The following is an 18858-nucleotide window of genomic DNA, read 5'->3' as shown; positions in this document are numbered from 1 at the left end:
TTCAATAGCTGTAGTCAATAGCTCGGTAATGCATAATCTGTCTGGTGGAACCAAAGGAAAAATGTATTGATCCCCTGACTTTCCCACTAATGCCACCAGCAAGTCAATTTTTTTCACTTAAGTGAATCCATGGTGAACCTACTGGTTCATCTGGGCACCATGAATGTCTGTACAAACTTTTGTGAAAGTACATCTTGTACATTCTCTACAAAATAAGATGACAATCCTTCAAATAGTTGTTGACATATTCCAGCCAAATCTTGGACAGACTGATTGACTGGCCAACAGACACTGCCATCCCTGAAGCCACGCCATCAGCATGGTTGAAAAGCACTTCATAAAACTGAAAAAGAAAGACTGAATTATCTGTTTTTCCATCTGCATGTCATTTCTTTGTGAACCCAGTGCTGCTACTGAAGACTTTATTGAAGAAATAAAGAAAAACACCTACACAAAAATCCTATAAAAATATTTTAGCTGACTCTTGAAGCTCAGTGAGGTGTCTGCACTGAAAAGGAGATGACAAAAGATGAATGACAAAGCATATATGAGACAGAGAGACAACCAATGCCAGCAAGCCATTTTAAGAGATTCCAGATTGGAAGAGATTGAATTAGAGACTGACCGTGCCAATTCATTCCACATTAAACTGTGGTTTTTACATCCTTGAGGGCTTGAGTGAAAGCTCACAATGCACGGTCACAGCACAGACAGAGCTGAGATGTGCCTGCAGCCAACCATAAAGGAGCTCTGCCGGCTCTTCACTGCCGTGTTATTTCCTTGATCGAGCAGACCTCAATAAAAGATATCAGTGGGGATGGAAACTTATAAAAACACTGCATTCTTTTCAGATCTGGGCTAGTAAAGGTCTTAGGTCCTGAAATGATTAGTCAATTATTGAATTGACGGAAAAGTAATTGACAACAATTTGAATTATTGATTAATCATTTAAGTCAATTACCATAAATAAGAGACTAAAGCCATGGTAAAGGCTCTGAGAGGCACACCTTTGCTTTGAGTTAAATGCTACCGTTAGGATGCTTACATGTTCCCAGTGACAATGCTTACATGCTGATGTTTACCATGAATAATGTTCATATCTCATTTAAGTATGTTAGCATGCTCATTAGCACTAAAATGAACATGATTGAATTGATTATATCCAATATCAAATTTTCTCTTTCCATACCTTGACCTTTCTGAATGAGTACAGGGTTAAAAAAGTATCCATCCCCGCTCCACAGGCCCACCTGTCACTTTCTATAATTTCACGACATGCAAGAAAGACGCCTCAGCCTGCCCCATTTTCCCTCAGTCTCTGGTCTCCCGCAGTGAGACCCTGAGCAGGGCGACCAGAACATTTTGTGTGTGTGTGTGTGTGTGTGTGTGTGTGTGTGTGTGTGTGTGTGTGTGTGTGTGTGTGTGTGTGTGTCAGATGGAGGTGATGGGCCTGCGTGTGATGAGTTTAGGTCTTGAGATGAGAGCCCTCAATGTAGCATCTCTGGTTACATAAAATTCTCTCTGCCTTATTCCCTCTTACACACACCGTCTCGCAGATAAGTGAGAAACAATCCTGCATTGTGGCCCAGATTTACAGACCTGTATTCATTCACTATGGTTCGTGGGAAAAACTGAGGCAGATTGAAGTGCCAAGGACAAGCGCTGTGCATCATTAATTCATATGAATTACATCCCTGTGTTCAATCCAAATATAAATAAAGGATAAAAGGTCATAGAAAAGGAAAATGAGCAGAGTGAAAAGAAGGCAGAGAACAATAGCAAATGGGATACAGGTGGTTTGTGGAGAAATCCGTATTATGATTTGAAGGTGTCCTTGTTAAGATTCTTTCTATGTGCAAAAAAGTGTGATATCTGTGACAAATTTCTCCCTGGCATGTTTGAATATACCGTAGCATGAAGACAGTCATCCCATTAAACAACATCCCTGTCAACTCACAGCCTAACGAACTAAACTGCTCTGAGCATCAGGTTTAAATCACACATGTGGGAACTGTCATGCAACATAAACTGACAACCACAAGAGCAGGGTAAGATAAATATGACAGATTTTTTTTTTTTACCACTGACACGGAACCAAAACTCTCCCAAAGCTGATGAAACTGTGGGGAACATGACGGCTCATTTTGAGGATTTAGCATAAAGCTGGGTCTTATTTGGCCATCCTTGTTCCATTGGCTAAGCTGTATAATCATGCGAAATGATGTTCAAATATGAGCTGCATGTTGAGCATTGGTGTTTTGTTGGAGTCGAGGGGAGCAGCATTTGCCCTCAACATAGACCGAGATTGGTGTTGCAACAAGAGCCCCACCTATTCAGAAAAAAAGATGATATAATTTAAAATGTACTTAGCAAAGATATTAAAAAGCTACACAAAGCAGCATGAACAAGTCAAACCACCACAATTAGCCTTTGTTTACTTCCACATATTTACTGACGTAATTACTTGTTTTGATCTTAATCTGCTGATATTCAAATAATTAAGTCCAAAGGGTGGGGGGGTGGGGTGGGGGGTGAATACTTTTTTTTTTATATATATATATTTTTTTTTTTATATGCACCGTATGGCGGAAAGCTAAATAGCCAAAACTACACACGAACACAAACGTAATCTTGACGCATGATTCGTCTCCTTTAGTCTGTGTGCGTGCTAAAATGAAAAATGCTTGATCCAATTTCTGCTCACTGGCTCTCTGGATTACTCACACCCACATGAAAGCCGTCTGGAACACCAGCAGAGAGGGCAGCGCTCGACAACACGCCGCACAAAGAAAGTACACAGAGTGCAGACAAGCCATAATCTGGCCAGTGTCGTCCTGACTGTGAAAAACACATCCAGATATAGTTTCAATTCACTTTTGGAGAGGCAGCCAAAATGGCAAATGCCATTCTTAGTGGGAAATTATATTATTATATTCCACTGAGAGCACTGGTCTGGGCTTCAAATAGATAAATCAGTACAAGGATTCTGCAGAGACCTGTGCACATCCCAAGTATTCTGTCAAGCAACTTTGAAATAACATCTAACAGTTGTGCGAAACAGACACTATTGTGCAAAACAGCATTTTCATGGGATTTAATTGCAACACTTGCAAAGATATAATTTTCTCAATGTGTACTCCTCTCTCTCCTCTATTATTACACTGGCTCGGGGTATTTTGGTACGTTTTTCTGGCATTTGGGACTAGTAGAAAATAAAAGTAAATGAAATCAGGCAAAAGCTGTGGTCACCAAAATTAGCTTGACGAAATTTACTCTCGTATGGTGGCCAAAAGGAAGGGCTGCAGGAAATAGCATGGACATTAGTCGATTAATCGAATACTCGATCAACAGAAAATTAATCAGAAAAAATGTATAATTAATCAATCATTTCAATCATTTTTTTCAACGGTTTCTAGTTTCACTTTCTACATTGAGAAGATTTCCCGCTTTTCTGTTTTACAGCATTGTAAACTGGATATCTGTGCAATTAAACACTTCATCAAAATATATTCAACAGATGAATCGATCAAAAAAACAATGGATTGTTGCAGCCCCAATGAACAGAGCTGTAAATAAACTGCTGGAGTATCATTTCAACTGTTAAGACATTCGAGAGCCTCGCAATTTCACATTAAGTGCAATCACATTTGATCTCCGAGAGAGACCGGTCAATTCATGACCAGAAGCCAATGCCATTAAGAAATTAATGGAAAACTGCCACATAAGGTTCTTACTGACACTCAGCCATCCATAGGCCATCAGCCACTGTTGAGCTGCTGTAAAGTGTCATAGCGTTGCTAAGGGTGGCCTCATCTGCTGCCATTCAAACACTAAAACATAATGAAAATTCCACAATCAAGTGCCATTGTTAGTGGAAACATTTTATCAAACATCTAAATGTTTATTCCAACCATATGCTATAATTGTAAAAGTTTAAAGAGATTGACAGTGTCATGAAATTAGTAGGGTAGTTTGTTTTGTTTGTTATATCAGGCAAAAATACTGCAGCTTGTCCGCAGCCACCTCTCAAAAGACATTAAGTGATGTGATAAAGCACAAAGCATTTGATAATAGTTCTTTGAGCTCAGCGAGCCCTGTCACCACCCTAATATATCTTTGTATTGATTGTGATGACCTCTCATCACCTGATTACGACAATCTGGATGAAGTGAACCTGGCGATTATTCATCAGTCATCAAAGTCTGATTGCATGAGCGCATGCACTATAGATGCATCCGCTGGCTTTCATTCAGCACACACATACAGTATATAGTACTTTGACTAGGTGCTGACTTTGGATCATTAACACTCAAGACTTTCCGTTTGCACAGGCTTTCCTCGATCTGTGGCACAAGCACACCCACACACAGATGCACAATTTTCACAATAAATTTGTGAGCGATTCTCAGCTCTGAAGCAATTGTGTATATCAGCAGAAAAAAATAATTGAATCCCAAAATAACTTCTTGCTCCCTCCTCCTCTTTCCAAACATTGGTGGCAGCACTTAAATAAGTACATGAAGAAAGAGTGGGGAGGGAGAGGAGAGGTGGTGCTGATGACTTGTGCTTAAATTGTTTTACAGACAAACAACAGGCACATCTACTGACTTAAGGCTTCACTGGGGAGGAGAGTAATCAGACTTGAGGACCTTCAGGAGGTTCTGCTGACCCTGACGTTCAGCAGCAGTGATGCCTGAAGGGGACATACAGTAGTGTGATGGCTTTTAAAAGAGAGGAGGGCAAGGAGGGGAGAAGCACATTGGGGAACATGTCTGCCTCTAGCACCAGGGTGACTGACGACTGACACACACCTGCTATAAAGTCTGCGGTTGCCTGAGCGACCTTTTACGGCCACCAATAAACTCACTGTTAACAGAGAGAAATGGAAGTCATCATAAGATCCTATAAACAATAACGAAAATGCAACATATGTGTTCAGACGGGAAACACATTATAGGACAAAAGAACAACATGAAGTGTCTTATTAAGGTCTTGAAGCACCAGTAGACTCCAGGACAGCAAGTATCACTGCTCCTTGGCAATTCAAGTCTCTGTGCCCCTCTGGAGTGATTTCTTCAAAAATATATTCCCTCATTTGATGTTTTGATGATGGTGAAGAGAGCTGTGTAACACATCTCCCACAGGTGTCAACTTGGGTCGAGATCAGGTGAACAAAAAGGCCGTAGGAAATTATTCATATCACTTTTTCACCCTGTGTGCACGCATCTGCATTTATGTTTCTCCGCTTATCTATTCAGCTTTTTCCTTTACTCTGTCACCAGTCTGTTTGTGTAAACGTGAGTGTGCGAGTCCATCCAGTCAACCATTATCACACTGCCCTCTTCTGGTAGACGTTGAGAAGTTGCAACTCCTCAAACATTCCAGTGATTTCTCTGTTTGATCTCAGGAGTTTAATGCTATTTGTCAACAAAAACTGCTGAAAATTAAATTATTTTTCATTTTTCTTCTCAGTGTGGCAACTTACATGACTTGTTTATTTCCTTATTAAGTCCTTAAGAGATGGAAGAAACAGGCACAGCAATATTGTATAGAACTCCAACAATTAATCAATTTATCAATAATTTGATCAGCAATGCCACTAGATAACAAATTACATAACTGATTGTCATTCTTCAAGCAACAACAACACCAAATGTTCACTGTTGTGACTTTTCTTTGTAGTTTACATATAGTAAACTGAATCTCTTTTTGAACAGTTGGTGCAAATAAATCAGTACATTTGAAGACATCACATTGAGCAATTATAACAAACCTTTTCTAAACTATTTTCTGAACATTTTTGGACAAAACAATGAATCAATAAATCGAGAAAATAACCATAACCAACTATGATTTTGCAAACCCAATGTTTGAAGATAGACAAGCTGAAGGCATTTCTCTGTCTTTGACGCTCGCACAGCAAGAACACAGGAGGAACCTAGAGCACTGATTCCTAACATGGGGCTCAGAAAACCCGGTTGCATCACAAGATAAGTTTGAGGATTAACAAGATAGTAAAGGAGTAGAAATCTGCGACATAAAATATAGTTTTTTGGGGGGTTTTGTCAAATATTTGCTTTATTCTTGTGAAATTCAAGAGTGTATGACTTCTATTACTCAAATACATTGAGAAAGGAACATATGAAATTCGCTACAGCAGGTCACAAGTAAGAAATACTTAAAAGGCTGAAAACCAGTGGGCTGGAGCGAACCTGTCACACACTGTGTGTCAGCCATACCGAAAATGTAAATGTAAAAATGCTTTCTGACAGCAACATCCAGCAACACCCTGCCCTACATAACCTACAATATTGCTTGCAGTTACACAGGAAACAGACACACACGTGTGTACAGTGCACGTAAACACACATACACTAATGTGCAGTGCCAATCAGGGCTGATTAGCACTCGCCCTTCCAGCAGCCCTTATTCATCTAACTGAAAGGAATGAAACACTTGGCAACTCTTTTTAAAGTGTTCCTCCACTCATCACTCACACACACTCTCTCACACAAACACACACACAAACAGGAGTACGGGGCCAATCAGGACTGATTAACGAGTTAAGTAAAAGTATATCTGAATTTGACACGACTGGACAACTGGCTGCCCGCCAAGAACTGGCCACTTGCTGTCTGTGTTTGTGCATGTGTTATCTGAAACTGCACATTGAACCTGTTGCTGTCAACATGTGCCCAGTGTGTGTGTGTGTGTGTGTGTGTGAACGCACAACTGTGTCTGAAGGCATGGTGCATAAATAATGAAACAAGGCAGTGTCATTTCCAAAGGGCTCAATGCAATATGACAGATCAGTCACTGATGCAGAGAGGTATTCTAACAAGATTTCTCAGTGTGACTGGAGGAACCCATGGCTTGCTTAAACATAACTGTGTCTCCAATGATTAGAAGTTCAAATTACATTTAATTAACCTTTGAGCGCCCCATAACTCACTTCAAAGGTGTGAAAAAAACAAACATGTTTACCTATCAGTTTAATGCCATACATGCATTCTTATGCATTCACCCAAGAAGGAGCATGTTTAAAAAGACTGATATGTGCCCAGGACATGCCAGAGGTCACATTTCGGATAAAGAGAAAAGACCTAAATCATCAGCACGAAGCAGATATGATATCCTCAGATTCCCAAAATTGGACAAGAGATTCTGAATAATCACAAACAGAGTCGGTGACAAGGCAGAACCTTGGCTCAAAAAAATAAAATATACTGGACAGGCACAGCACTCATCCACTGTACAAGAACCAGATGGTTCACAACGATGGCCTCAGCACTCAGAATTCCCACACCGACCCCCCAATAACACCTAGAGAGACATGGTCATAAGCAGAGGTGTAGTGGTTCATATACACAAGTATATGGTGTATACTCACCTCTGGGCAGGGGGATTTACTTACACATACCTACAGCTACAGATACATATCATGTAACATTTTTTTATGTTCAGTTATCTGTAGCAGTTACTGTGAATGGGAAACTTTTGTTCCCTGGCTTCAGTATTCAGGGTAGTGCCTCCCACGGGAAACACACAAATCTGCACCAAGCCTGGAGTGAGGTGCTGCCTGAAGGACAAACAAATGATGCTCCACAGTAATCAGGTGGAGCCTTCTTTCTAGCACTGACAGTTTATAAGCCGTTCCTGACCTCTTTGTAATGACAAAGAAATTTATCAACACAACAATATCAAGCACCTTGATGCTTTGCCTCTGTGGAGCTTCTTCTTTCTTTTTTTTTTTTTTTTTTACATCTTTAGCAACATCTACTACAAAGCTGTGCAAGGCCTCCCCTGAGTCTTTGCCCTCTCCTCAAAAATTGTATCCCACAGAGATTCTTTCACCCCATGACCACATCCCCAGTCAAAGTCAGCTCCACCCTGCTGAGGACAGCCTGGTCAGGTCCTGCCTTTCATTTCTGAGTTGCATGACACTTTGCAAGGACCTCAATGAGGCCTTTCTCCCTTAATTCCTCTCACACATGGATTTTTGTTTCCACAACTGTGGTGTGTGCACGCCTTCTGACCTCCTGACACCAGTCTCCTGATTCAGGAGACCAGCGAAGCCCAATAGATCTTCTTCGTATGTCTGTTTTAACTATTTAAAGATTTTTTTTTTTTTTTTTTTTTTTTTTTTTTTTTTTTTTTTTTTAAATTGTATACACACGGTTTGTTCTGTTCCAACTTTTGTCTTCTACTTTACAGTCCACTCACCATTCAGGTTCAACCGGCGTGATGTCTATCCTGGGAGGGGCTCCAAACGGCAGGGATGTTGGCCTGGCCATAATCTCCTCGTCAGGCGTCCGCGACCTTTCCCCCTGACGCCATGACAACGGGGGCAGCTGTAAGTTGCCTGACAAACGGCGTCGGCCCCGGCGCAGGTCGACACCCAGTGTGCAGGACGGAGAAGTAAAAGACTCACTGAGGCAACAATCTGGAGGTTCTTTGCTGTCCTGAGAACAGAAAGAAAGGGATGACGGAGAGAATAAGTGAGTGACATGAGAGCATGAACTTCAGACAGAGAAGGAAAAGTAAAACAGGACAGGATAGAGATAATGACAGGAACAGTGCAAAACTCAATTCATCAAATAATCCTTCTCTTCAATTCAAAGTAAATGCTGTGTTTAATTGCTGAAGCCACAGCCCCCCCCACTTAGTAAGCTGTTTGCCCACTAAGGGGCGCCACGGGCCCGTTCTTGACAGATGTTACATACAGTGGACTACAAACACCCCTCTCTCACTTACGTGTACAAGATCTTCATTCACACTACCTTTATTCATACAGCCTTTATTCTCGATAACCCCAGCCTTTTACCTGTGACCTCACATCAGGATGCAAAAAACATCACAAAACCCAAATTTGAAACTGTGAGAAAATGACCAGAAATCATCCATAGGGCTGAAATAAAACTGTTTTAAAATTATTATGATTTTATCACAATATAAAAAAAATTAAAAAAAACACTGGAGGTGTTTACAGTACAGTATTAAAGCATTAATCCCACATCATTCTGAGATTTTTCATCTTTCATCATCTCTTGTGCTGTCTGTAGCAAACTGATTGCTTTGCATAAACAACCATGTTTATTCCTCAGCTGCAGTCTGCATTTACATGCAAGACTGAAGAGCATGATAGACCTTGACAAGTGATAATGAGCAAGAGACACAGGGAGAAATGGAACATGTGTTTGCATGTGAGCATGGAAATAAAAACAATGGAAGTCCGCATTAAAGGACGAGTTAGTGGAAGTTGAACCTCCCACCTCTGACTAAACACAGCAATGAAAATGTACTCTGTCACCTTCCGTCTGTTTCTGTCACTGTCTCTGTTGTCAAATCACTTTGTGTTTATAGTTCTTAAGGCCATAATTATCTAGCATCTCGTAGACACTTTTTAGAAATCATGCTGAGTTTGACAATGACTGAAAATACCTCTTCTGCATGCTCAACAGTTCCCTCCTTTTATTCAAAATCACACTTTCTATAATCAATGCATTTCCTTTTTCCACAGTTCTGGTCCAATCTGGTAAATTCCTTCTTTTCCTAAGGCTTACCCCAACCTGCTCATAACCTTCCCATTAAATACAGCATTAGTTAGTTCTTTATTTCAGGGTTCTCAGGTTTGATGTAGGTGCTGTTACAAGCTAAAATAGACACATCAAACTTAAAAAAGAACCTGGCTGCACCTCATCATGTGCTCAGCAACAAATAGAGGCATGCAGGGAATTAACCTGCACCTGTGACATGGAGAGGATTTTAACCATTGTCATGGACACACCAAATTACTCTGTACCATAGACGTAAAATGAAAAGTCTTCAAGAACCTGAAGCACGTCTGGTTGCAGTTACGATCCAGCCAAAAACTAAAACGCATAATCATTACTTTAATTTCTATGGTTTTGAGTGTTGTTCAAACAGTGATGTAGAGATGAAATGCTAAATTAATTCAAATTAATCAGCAGCCCATTCTGATGATAATAATAATAATAATAATAATATTTTAAAGATGAAATAATTGATTGAGACAATAATCTGCAGATTGTTTGATAATGAAAATAAGTGTCAGTTCCAGCCGTACAGTGATTGTTGTTGCAAAAGAAGAACCTTCTCTCCTTGTTGATGGTGTGTGTAGTAAGCACTGCACATTAAATAACTCATGTCTGACTGAGGGAGAATAGAGTATTTTTACTCCTGGTCCTGTGATGTTACTGTAAAAGTCTAGTCAGAGTCAGCAGTAGTGCCACGTAAAAATGAACGACCAAATCATTTGTATTGGATCTTTTTTTGGGCTTGATATCTACTGGGTCTCCTGTAGTAAGTATTCCTTCCAGTAAATATAGCCTCCCACTCTGAGTCCCACAGCTCTTCTTGGCTAGTTGCCTTCACCCACCTACTTGTTACTTCTGTGCAACTACACACTGCCAGTGATCGTGATGGAAGCATTACAATCTCTTTTCATTGTTACTTTATACACTATGAGTTATTTTGACAAAGAACTGGCTTAATTTAAGCTGTGTGGGTGGTGACTTGTGTTTCCCTTCGGGCTTCCTGTAGCCCAACAAACTCAGGCTGTTCAATCATTTCAAATGGCAGAGAAGTATAATGATAGACTGGACTCAACTTGCATACTGGAAATACCAGCACATTCGAGGTCACCATACTCAATGGTCGCCTCCAGCCATTCATTGCTGATTACAATTTAGTCTTGCAGACTGTTAATACAGATGTTTTTCCAGTGTGTTGAATAAAAACCCAAATTGTTGTGTTTCACAGTTGTTTTCTTCGGCTTCGTTTTGGTTGTTCATCCACACACAGAAAACTGGAACTTTACTCTGCACGGTGGTTGTACTTAATGCTGGGAATACTGTTTGCCTCGGTGAGTGCAACCACCCAGCAGTTCAGTCAGGTATCCAAAAACCATTACACTCATCATTTCAGTTTTTGATATCAAATTCTTGTACTTGTGTAAGTACTGTAGGTAAGTGCTGTGTAGTCCTGTGTATTGAACTGTTTTTCTTCTGCCTTTGCAGTACAGTATGACACTGATATTTGTTGTCTGTCATATGTGGATGATGTCTTTGACAGTTTTTGTTGTGAATGTTTTTATTGTCCATGTCCAATAGCTGTGCCCACATTGAAAATGGATTTTCCTCTGGGATGATAAAGTTAATCAATCAGTCACTGCAGCCTGCAGGTATTTTCCATACTGAAGTCAAGAATACTGGAAAGGCATCCATTAAGTTCTCATTTTGCTCATCGTGTAGCATAAGTCTGCATGTGCAAAAACTTTAAGCTTAGAGACACTTATATACATACAATGCAGCATTATTCCTCATATGCCACCAACAATAACTGCACGATCTATTAGCGTATCCTGTCCTCCAGTGGCCCTAACCTGCACAACAACAAGACTCAAACTAAAACTCAGAAGTTATCAATTCACATACTAACTTGATGCACACCACGTGCAGGTTTGTATAGGTTTTAATTTTCACAGCACCAGCTTGCATTTTAACGTTTTTATATATATATAGCTTTTCTTTTATAGTCAAACTTTAAGCAGGATTTCTAGGAATGATTCTGACAGGCTTGATGAATAGTTGCACTATGAATTACTACTTGCTTAAACGTCAGTAATAACTAAAATAATCCATTATTCTCACTCATTCCTTGTCTTGAAGGTGAGGAAGACCTTGTTCTGAGAAAACAGCTGAGAGACAAATCAGCTCAGCAACTGATGTTTAGAAATATGCACATGGCAACAATCAAAAGGTAGGAGCATTATGTAATGAAATACAAAGGAGTAAATAATGATATTGAAATAAACAATCGGCTCATCTGTGGTGCCCTCTGTAAGTATTGAAAAAAGAACAAGAAACAGAAAAAACAGAGAAAGTAAAGCATTGCTTTCCGATGGTGTTCAGAGATATTTGCCTGGAGAGCTGGAGAGTCATGAGTAAGAAAGAGGAGAAAACACTACTTTTTCTATGATAGCTCAGAAGGGAGATAGTGTGGTGGAAAGGCAAGGACAAAGTGAGATATGGGAGTGATAAGAACTGCACTGCAGAGCAGAGAGGACAGAGAAAAGAGGGAAGGAGGCTGGTGATATTAGATAAGAGAAGGCTAACAGAAAGATCGCACACAACACAGAAGAAATAGCAGCAGTGTGAAGGACACATGTATAAAACACACACAGAGCATAATATCAAGGTACTCATATCATATCAAATCATATCAGATGATGCTCTTAACAGTGATGACTGCACCTGGTAGCCTGCCAATGCCTGAGCCCCTGTAACTCTTACAATGACTCTGATGTGATAACAGTCTCCATATGTTCAAGGTTTACGTCATGGACTAATTTGAATCTCTATAAACTGCACGATAGTGCGAGTTGCTCTGGATACATGTACCAACACATATTGTAGTTCCGTAACACATGAATCATAGTCTGTTACAGGAAGAAAGTTTTACTCTCAAGGACACTGAGGGCAAATCTTTATGTAAATTTCATTAATTTCCATTTTCCTTTACATAAAACCATCCTATTTTTCTTCATTTCTTTCACAAGATCACGAGGTGGCATAACATTTGATCGACTGAGAGGAAAAAAAAGGGACAGAGCTGTGAATTGAAACTTCTAAGCAATTCAACTGGTCTGACTCATCAGACAGCTTTTTAATCACTTTCTATTTTCAAAGACAAGAAAGGTCCAGAAAGTCATGGATACAGTTAATTAATGCAGATGAGTAATTGCAACTTCAGACTTTTGCATATCTTTTTTAGTTTTAAGGTTTATAGTTTTAAACTGGTGACTTACTATAATTCAGTGCACCATTTAAACTTAATGAAGGCCGTACCTAGTGAAGTCTTTGATGATGTGTCAATTGGTTGCTAGGAAACTCCTCTAGCACCTTCTAATCAAAAATAACCAACTACTTAAACAGGAGATCATTGTAGCATCATGAGTTACATCATATATTTAAATGTAAAGGTGTATTCAGACAGAAAGCAAGAACAATTTTCACGTGGCATCACTCCAACGACTTTGATTGCTAGACCATTTGTGTTGATTCAACTCAAACATCCAAAGTACTTTCTGTAAGCTATCAACGGACGCACCAACTATGCACCCGTCTCCTACATTAAAACAGAAATTCATATACAACAAAATGTAACAGCTACTACATTTTGTAGAAAATAGCATTATTCAACATTTTTTATGGTTATGTTTTAGGCACTCACAGCACTTGGTTAAGGTTAGAGGAAGAGCACGGTTTTATACAAAAAGAGATCACAGAAACTTCAAACACATCATGTTTATTTGCATTTAAACAAATCCAGTCTCTCCCTAACCTTAACAAAAGTGTTTTTGTTTTCTTAACCTAACCGTAGACGGGACTGTGGATGTGAATCCCAGTCTCTGGTGTAACAGTCTTGTGCTTTGTACGCCTGCCATTCACCCCCCGGTGAGTGTGTTGCCATTAATAAATGTTGCACTTGCACTGTTCATTCATTAAAAAAAGAAAAGAAAAAAAAAACCTTCCCTCTGGACATGATCCAGCCAGCGATTATGTTGCCGCTACCACCACATAACTGAGAAAATGGTTTATTAGTCTATGAGTGTAGTTTTGAAGAGACAGGATCACCCGGTGCATTTGTGTGGCAGCTTCTGACCGAACTAAGAACTGATCAGATACTTAAGTTCTTCCAGTCATTTCCATCCAGTCTCTCTCCATCTTTCCACACACACAAAGCAGATATAACTTTCTTCAAGTCAATTCGTGCCACCCTAGATGAAATTGCATCTGATCCTCTTTGACTTTATATGCAATTGCGTGACATTTAAAAGTTGCCTTGGTTTAGTGAAACAAGCATCATATATTAAACCTAACCAATCCTTAGTAATTCTAAGTATACACAAAGAAAGGAACATATATATTTCAGAATTTGTAGTATTTGTGCAATTTTGTGGGGAGAGGGAAATCAAACTTTCAATCTTTGTGATATTATATTTTTATTTTTGTGAAATTTAATTTCTAGTCTTCCCAATTTACATCATTATAAAACTGGATTTCAATTGTCAGGTGTGTCAGGTCAGGTATGTTGACCATAGTCTTTGACTTTTTTCAATCTATACAGTTCATATGTTAGAAAACTACAATTTTGGAAGTTAGTAGGTGTAAATATTTGGTAACATCTAATGTCAGTGTAATTACTAGTTTCTGTAGTGAAACTCATTTTAGTTTAATGATCCATAGATCTAAACACAAACATTGTAAACAATGTAGAAGAAAAAAGAGAAAGAATACATTATATAATGTAATCTGATACATTATTCCTGATGTTCAGCTTTTGTTGACACACTGCCATAGATGATTCACCTCTGTGGTCATTTTCAAAGCTCAGCTCTGGGATGGTTTTCAATCAAATAAACTGGAAGGTCTTTTCTAATATTTTGTCCAACAGTAGACAAATACTTTAGTCTAGACTTCTCACCACTCTTCTGAAAAAAGTAAACGATATATAGGAGACAGATGAATCTGAAATCATTTTGCACAGTAAAATCTGAGACAAGACTTCTCATTCCTCCCACGTACTCTACCTGCTATCCTTCAGCTGCTGTGATGAGAGTGTGTATGCGCGGTGTGTATCTGTGGGGCAGGAGCAGGATGGGTCAGGTGCATAAGTCCATTAGCCCATTTGCAGCGCTACCCTCATGGCCTCTCTGTCTTCTTGGGACCACTAAGTACTGAGACTGTGACATACTCATTAGTCACACACACACATACACATATGAGAACAACGTCTGTTCACCTCCTTATGCACTTCATTCACACACACCAAAACACACAGTCCCAGTAGCCAGGTCACAAGGCCTAAGCTGCTGGATGAGATTAATAGAGAGATGATAATGTACCTTTGCTGCCTTGTCAAATCTAAATTTATACCAGATCATAAGACACACATCAGTCACAGCCTTTTGAGACTGTCCTCAGCGGAGAAATGTCAGCATTGGTCATTTGTTCAAACAGTAACCTTCAGCAACCTTTTGCTGTCATGTGATTTATGACTGTCCTGTACAGAAAAGCAAACAGCACAGGTTGAAAGTCCTCTGTGTTTAGAATAAGAAACAAAGCAAGGAGCCTTTATACTCGCGTTTCTCAATGGGGACATTCAGAGAATGTCAGGGGGGTGCCAAGGGGCTCTTGGTGGGGCACTTGCTTATGGTGGGTTTATACCAAAGATTCATGAGGAAATGAGGTGAAACTTGCAGCCACTTGCAAAAGTATGTGGTCTGCAACATTAAAACACGCCAGTTTACACCAATACTACTAGGCGGTGTGTCATTTCCATAGCCATAACTCTTGTTGTTATCAAATTAACAAGAGGGATATTCTGCTGTCGGACTTACCGTGAAAGTGTTTAGCATCCAGATACACACTATAACACTATTAAAATTAATTGGCTTTATCGGTATGAATAAAAAGTTGCCAAAGCATATTAAGACAAAATATACAATTACAATACAATTGACCACAGCAGAGCCAGCAGCTGGCTTGATTACAGCTGAGATAGTGGAGTTTACACTGCTGCAATTTTTCTCTGCAGCGTTATAAAACAGTTTTGTCTAGAGGTGAACTTTAAAGTCTTATTAAACATCTTCAGTGATTCTATTAATTAAATTTAACAGGATCACTTTGCCTGAAATAGAACAAAACAATGTCAAACCAAACTCCATTCAAAAATCTGCTAAATAAATCTACCCTATTTAATACCACAAAGTTACATGCTGTATAATATGTGACATATAGACCTGTATATGCGTTATAAATATTGTAGGTGTCTGAGCCTCTTTCCTATGACTGCCTCCTCATTTACATCAACCACCTGAGGATGGTTAAGAATAAAATGGAGATCCACTTCAGGGACCTCCTGGACCTCGATGTTCCCATCTGGGCGGCGTAGCCCTTCCAGCTACACGTGACTGAATGCGAGCCTGCTATTCAGGAGCATCATCTCAAAATCCAGTGCAACAACGAACCCAAGGCCACTTTCCTCACTATGACTGGGGCAGCATGTGGTTCAAATTTGCCCAGCTTTATCCCTTTATGTTACCTAGCGTTACTCTTTGGGAAAAGTCCAGGCTGCTGCTTCTTGGTTTTCCAACAACATAGCTGACCAGGGATTCAGGCCAGGTCCTTCACATGCAGTCCAACCACTTGGACTTGATGGCCTCAAGTGCACTACTAGCTGAAACAAACTTCTCTGCAACCCACAGTGTAGAAACTGGCAGAGAACCACTGAGAACAGGGCTCACATTTTAATGCAATTTCACTCATTTCCTTTGAAAGTTAATATAAATTATTTTGTCTTTTTTTTTTTTCTTGGTACACGGCTCTTATTTTCCATAGTAACAATTAATAAGAATGCTTCCTGTTTGATATTTCTGATGTGAGATCAATGATGATATCTAAGTTTGAATTTCAAAAATTTCTAACCGTTGCATAAATATAATTTCTATTCACGACTTTTTTGCTCCATGGGAAACTAATGATACTACTGTTCACTTAAATCAAATTTGTTATTTGGCATTCAATTACATGCTTTTTTTAATGATATAACAAAAAAAAATCATAACAATAGGAGGAATGTCATAAGAGTATAAATAAATAACAATCAATAATAATAGGCTAATCATAAACTTCAGCTGATATATACACACACACACACACATACATATCTCAGGGCACCCTTGACTGGCATCTTTCCCATTTTTCACCCGCCCCCACCAACTGCACTCTCACCATTTTGATACCAAGGCAACAAAGCAACAGGGAGGAAATGAAGAGATGAGCTGAGAAAACAACACCTGCTTCCCATCAGTTACAGAGAGGGAGATAATGGAGAGCAGGAGAGGGAATACAGAGAGGGCTGATGGTAAGGAACAGGGAGAGAAAAAGGTCTGACACAGGGGAAAGTAAGTGAGAGGACAAGAGCAAGAGAGGAGGGAACAGCTGGGCCAGGGTATGAGAGGTAGGACTTGCAGAGAAGGTTGAGTAAAGCAGAAAGAAAGTGAGGGGAGGCAGGATAGCTGGAGAGAATGAAAGCAAGATTAGAGAAAGTGGGAGAATGAGCGAGGGAGGGGAGCGACTGAAAGAGACTGATTAGTATTGTATGAAATAAGACATATTCACCTACAGCTGAGCAGAGCTTCCAGCAACATGCACATGCATGATTGATAGCTAGCTAGCAAGATAGCCAGATAGCTACTTTATTTATCCCCTAGGGGAAATTCATGTATCCATTAGCTCATTGTTGATGATAATAAAAAACAGTTAACAACAGATTAGTCGACTTCCTTTTGCTGAGGTGTTATATAGCATGATGGCAGTGGACACAAAGGCTCTCCTGAACCTCTCTGTCCTGCAGTGCAGTGAGATGAGATGTTTGCTGCAGCTGTCGCTGCTTCTCTGTCCTGCCATAATGTTGTTTAGAGGATGGTTGGTATTGTCCAAGATAGCCGCAATCTTACATTGCATGTGTCTTTCAACAACAGTCCTGAGTGAGTCCACTGACTGATAAAACATGTGCAGCATTTCACTGCAGATGTCAAAGGACCTGAGCTTCCTAAGGAAAAGAAGCCGACTCTACCCCTTCCGGTAGATGGCAACTGTGTTCAAAGACCAGTCCAGTTAACTGTCCAGGTGCACACCAAGGTATTTATAAGTGTGCACCACCTCAATGTCTTTTATATTGTACATATCAAGCATTTTCTACACACAGATGAATAGAAACACCCACCTGCCAATGCAGGCAAGGCAAAAAAGAAAAAAAACACTAAAAAGCATATATGCATAAATGAGCCTCCTTCAAATACATTCATGGGTTGTTTTAATATATGAATTAAAAGAACTTAGTTGTTGGTTCATACATTTCTGTGCTCTCAGTGTGAGTGTGTTACATACGGTGGGGCTTCAGAAAGAATTGAGACCCCTTCACTTTTTGCAGTTTATTGTGTTGCAGATTTAATTTTAATAAATCTGCAAAAAAAAATAAAAAAATCTAAAAACATGTTTTCACTTTCTCATTATGGGTTGAGTGTAGATTGATCTGAGAATAACGTTATCTATTTCACATTAAATCTTCAATGCAATAAGCTGTACGAAAAGGGATGGGGTCTGAAGGAGCCACTGTAGAGCTGCACTGAAAATGTCTTCTTCAGACTGGCAACCTTCTATTTTTGTAATTATGTTAATGGCTTCAAGTGAGCCAGAGTTTTTAAAATGAATCAACAGATTTAGGCTTTACATTGTTTTCATGCAATAACAGAGTGAGTGTTGTTGTATTTGAATAAAAGGCCATTTCAGGACTAATAACTTCATTCAGTTCAATTTCTAGGCTGGTAAAAGGAATGAAATATTCCCCTGAGGTTGATTGAAGAACAGGATATTAATAAAACTGTTTGGTGAATTATTATCTCTCCTTTCATTCTTTTATCATCATCTCTTCTTTATCACTGTGAAATAGCCTGATCCCTGTGTCTCAGACGAGATAAAATAAATTGCCTACTTTCCCTCTCTTTATAGCAAAATGCGTGACGTGTGATAAATTTAGTTTGTCGGAGGGCTGAGCACAAAAACACGTTTGGTGTAATATGCTGAAGGCCATATTCAAGAGATTTCGGCTTCATTTATTTAGTGTGCATGTACGGAGAGGTTATTGGAGAGACAGGGAAGACTGGGAAGATGTAACAAAAGGAACAGATTGAGAACCAGACTGAATCCATGTTCATGTTTTTTCATTTCTAAGAATAATCCCCTGCCCTCCTCAGAAGACGCCACTTAT

The 18858-nt window shown here is 39.5% G+C and overlaps 1 protein-coding gene across 1 annotated transcript in view; it reads right to left on the bottom strand.

Moving 5' to 3' along the window:
• Positions 1 to 18858, bottom strand: part of pde4ba (phosphodiesterase 4B, cAMP-specific a) — a 176379-nt gene that overhangs the window by 128478 nt on the left and 29043 nt on the right. Inside the window, exon 3 of the mRNA XM_056377788.1 lies at positions 8224 to 8462. Within this exon, the coding sequence (XP_056233763.1) occupies positions 8224 to 8462 (239 nt within the window). The remainder of the gene's footprint in view (positions 1 to 8223; positions 8463 to 18858) is intronic.

The sequence above is a fragment of the Seriola aureovittata genome, chromosome 6 (assembly GCF_021018895.1).
Source record: "Seriola aureovittata isolate HTS-2021-v1 ecotype China chromosome 6, ASM2101889v1, whole genome shotgun sequence".
Classification (NCBI taxonomy): Eukaryota; Metazoa; Chordata; class Actinopteri; order Carangiformes; family Carangidae; genus Seriola; species Seriola aureovittata.
The sequence above is the reverse complement of the archived record's forward strand: the minus strand, read 5'-3'. Positions and strand labels throughout refer to the sequence as shown.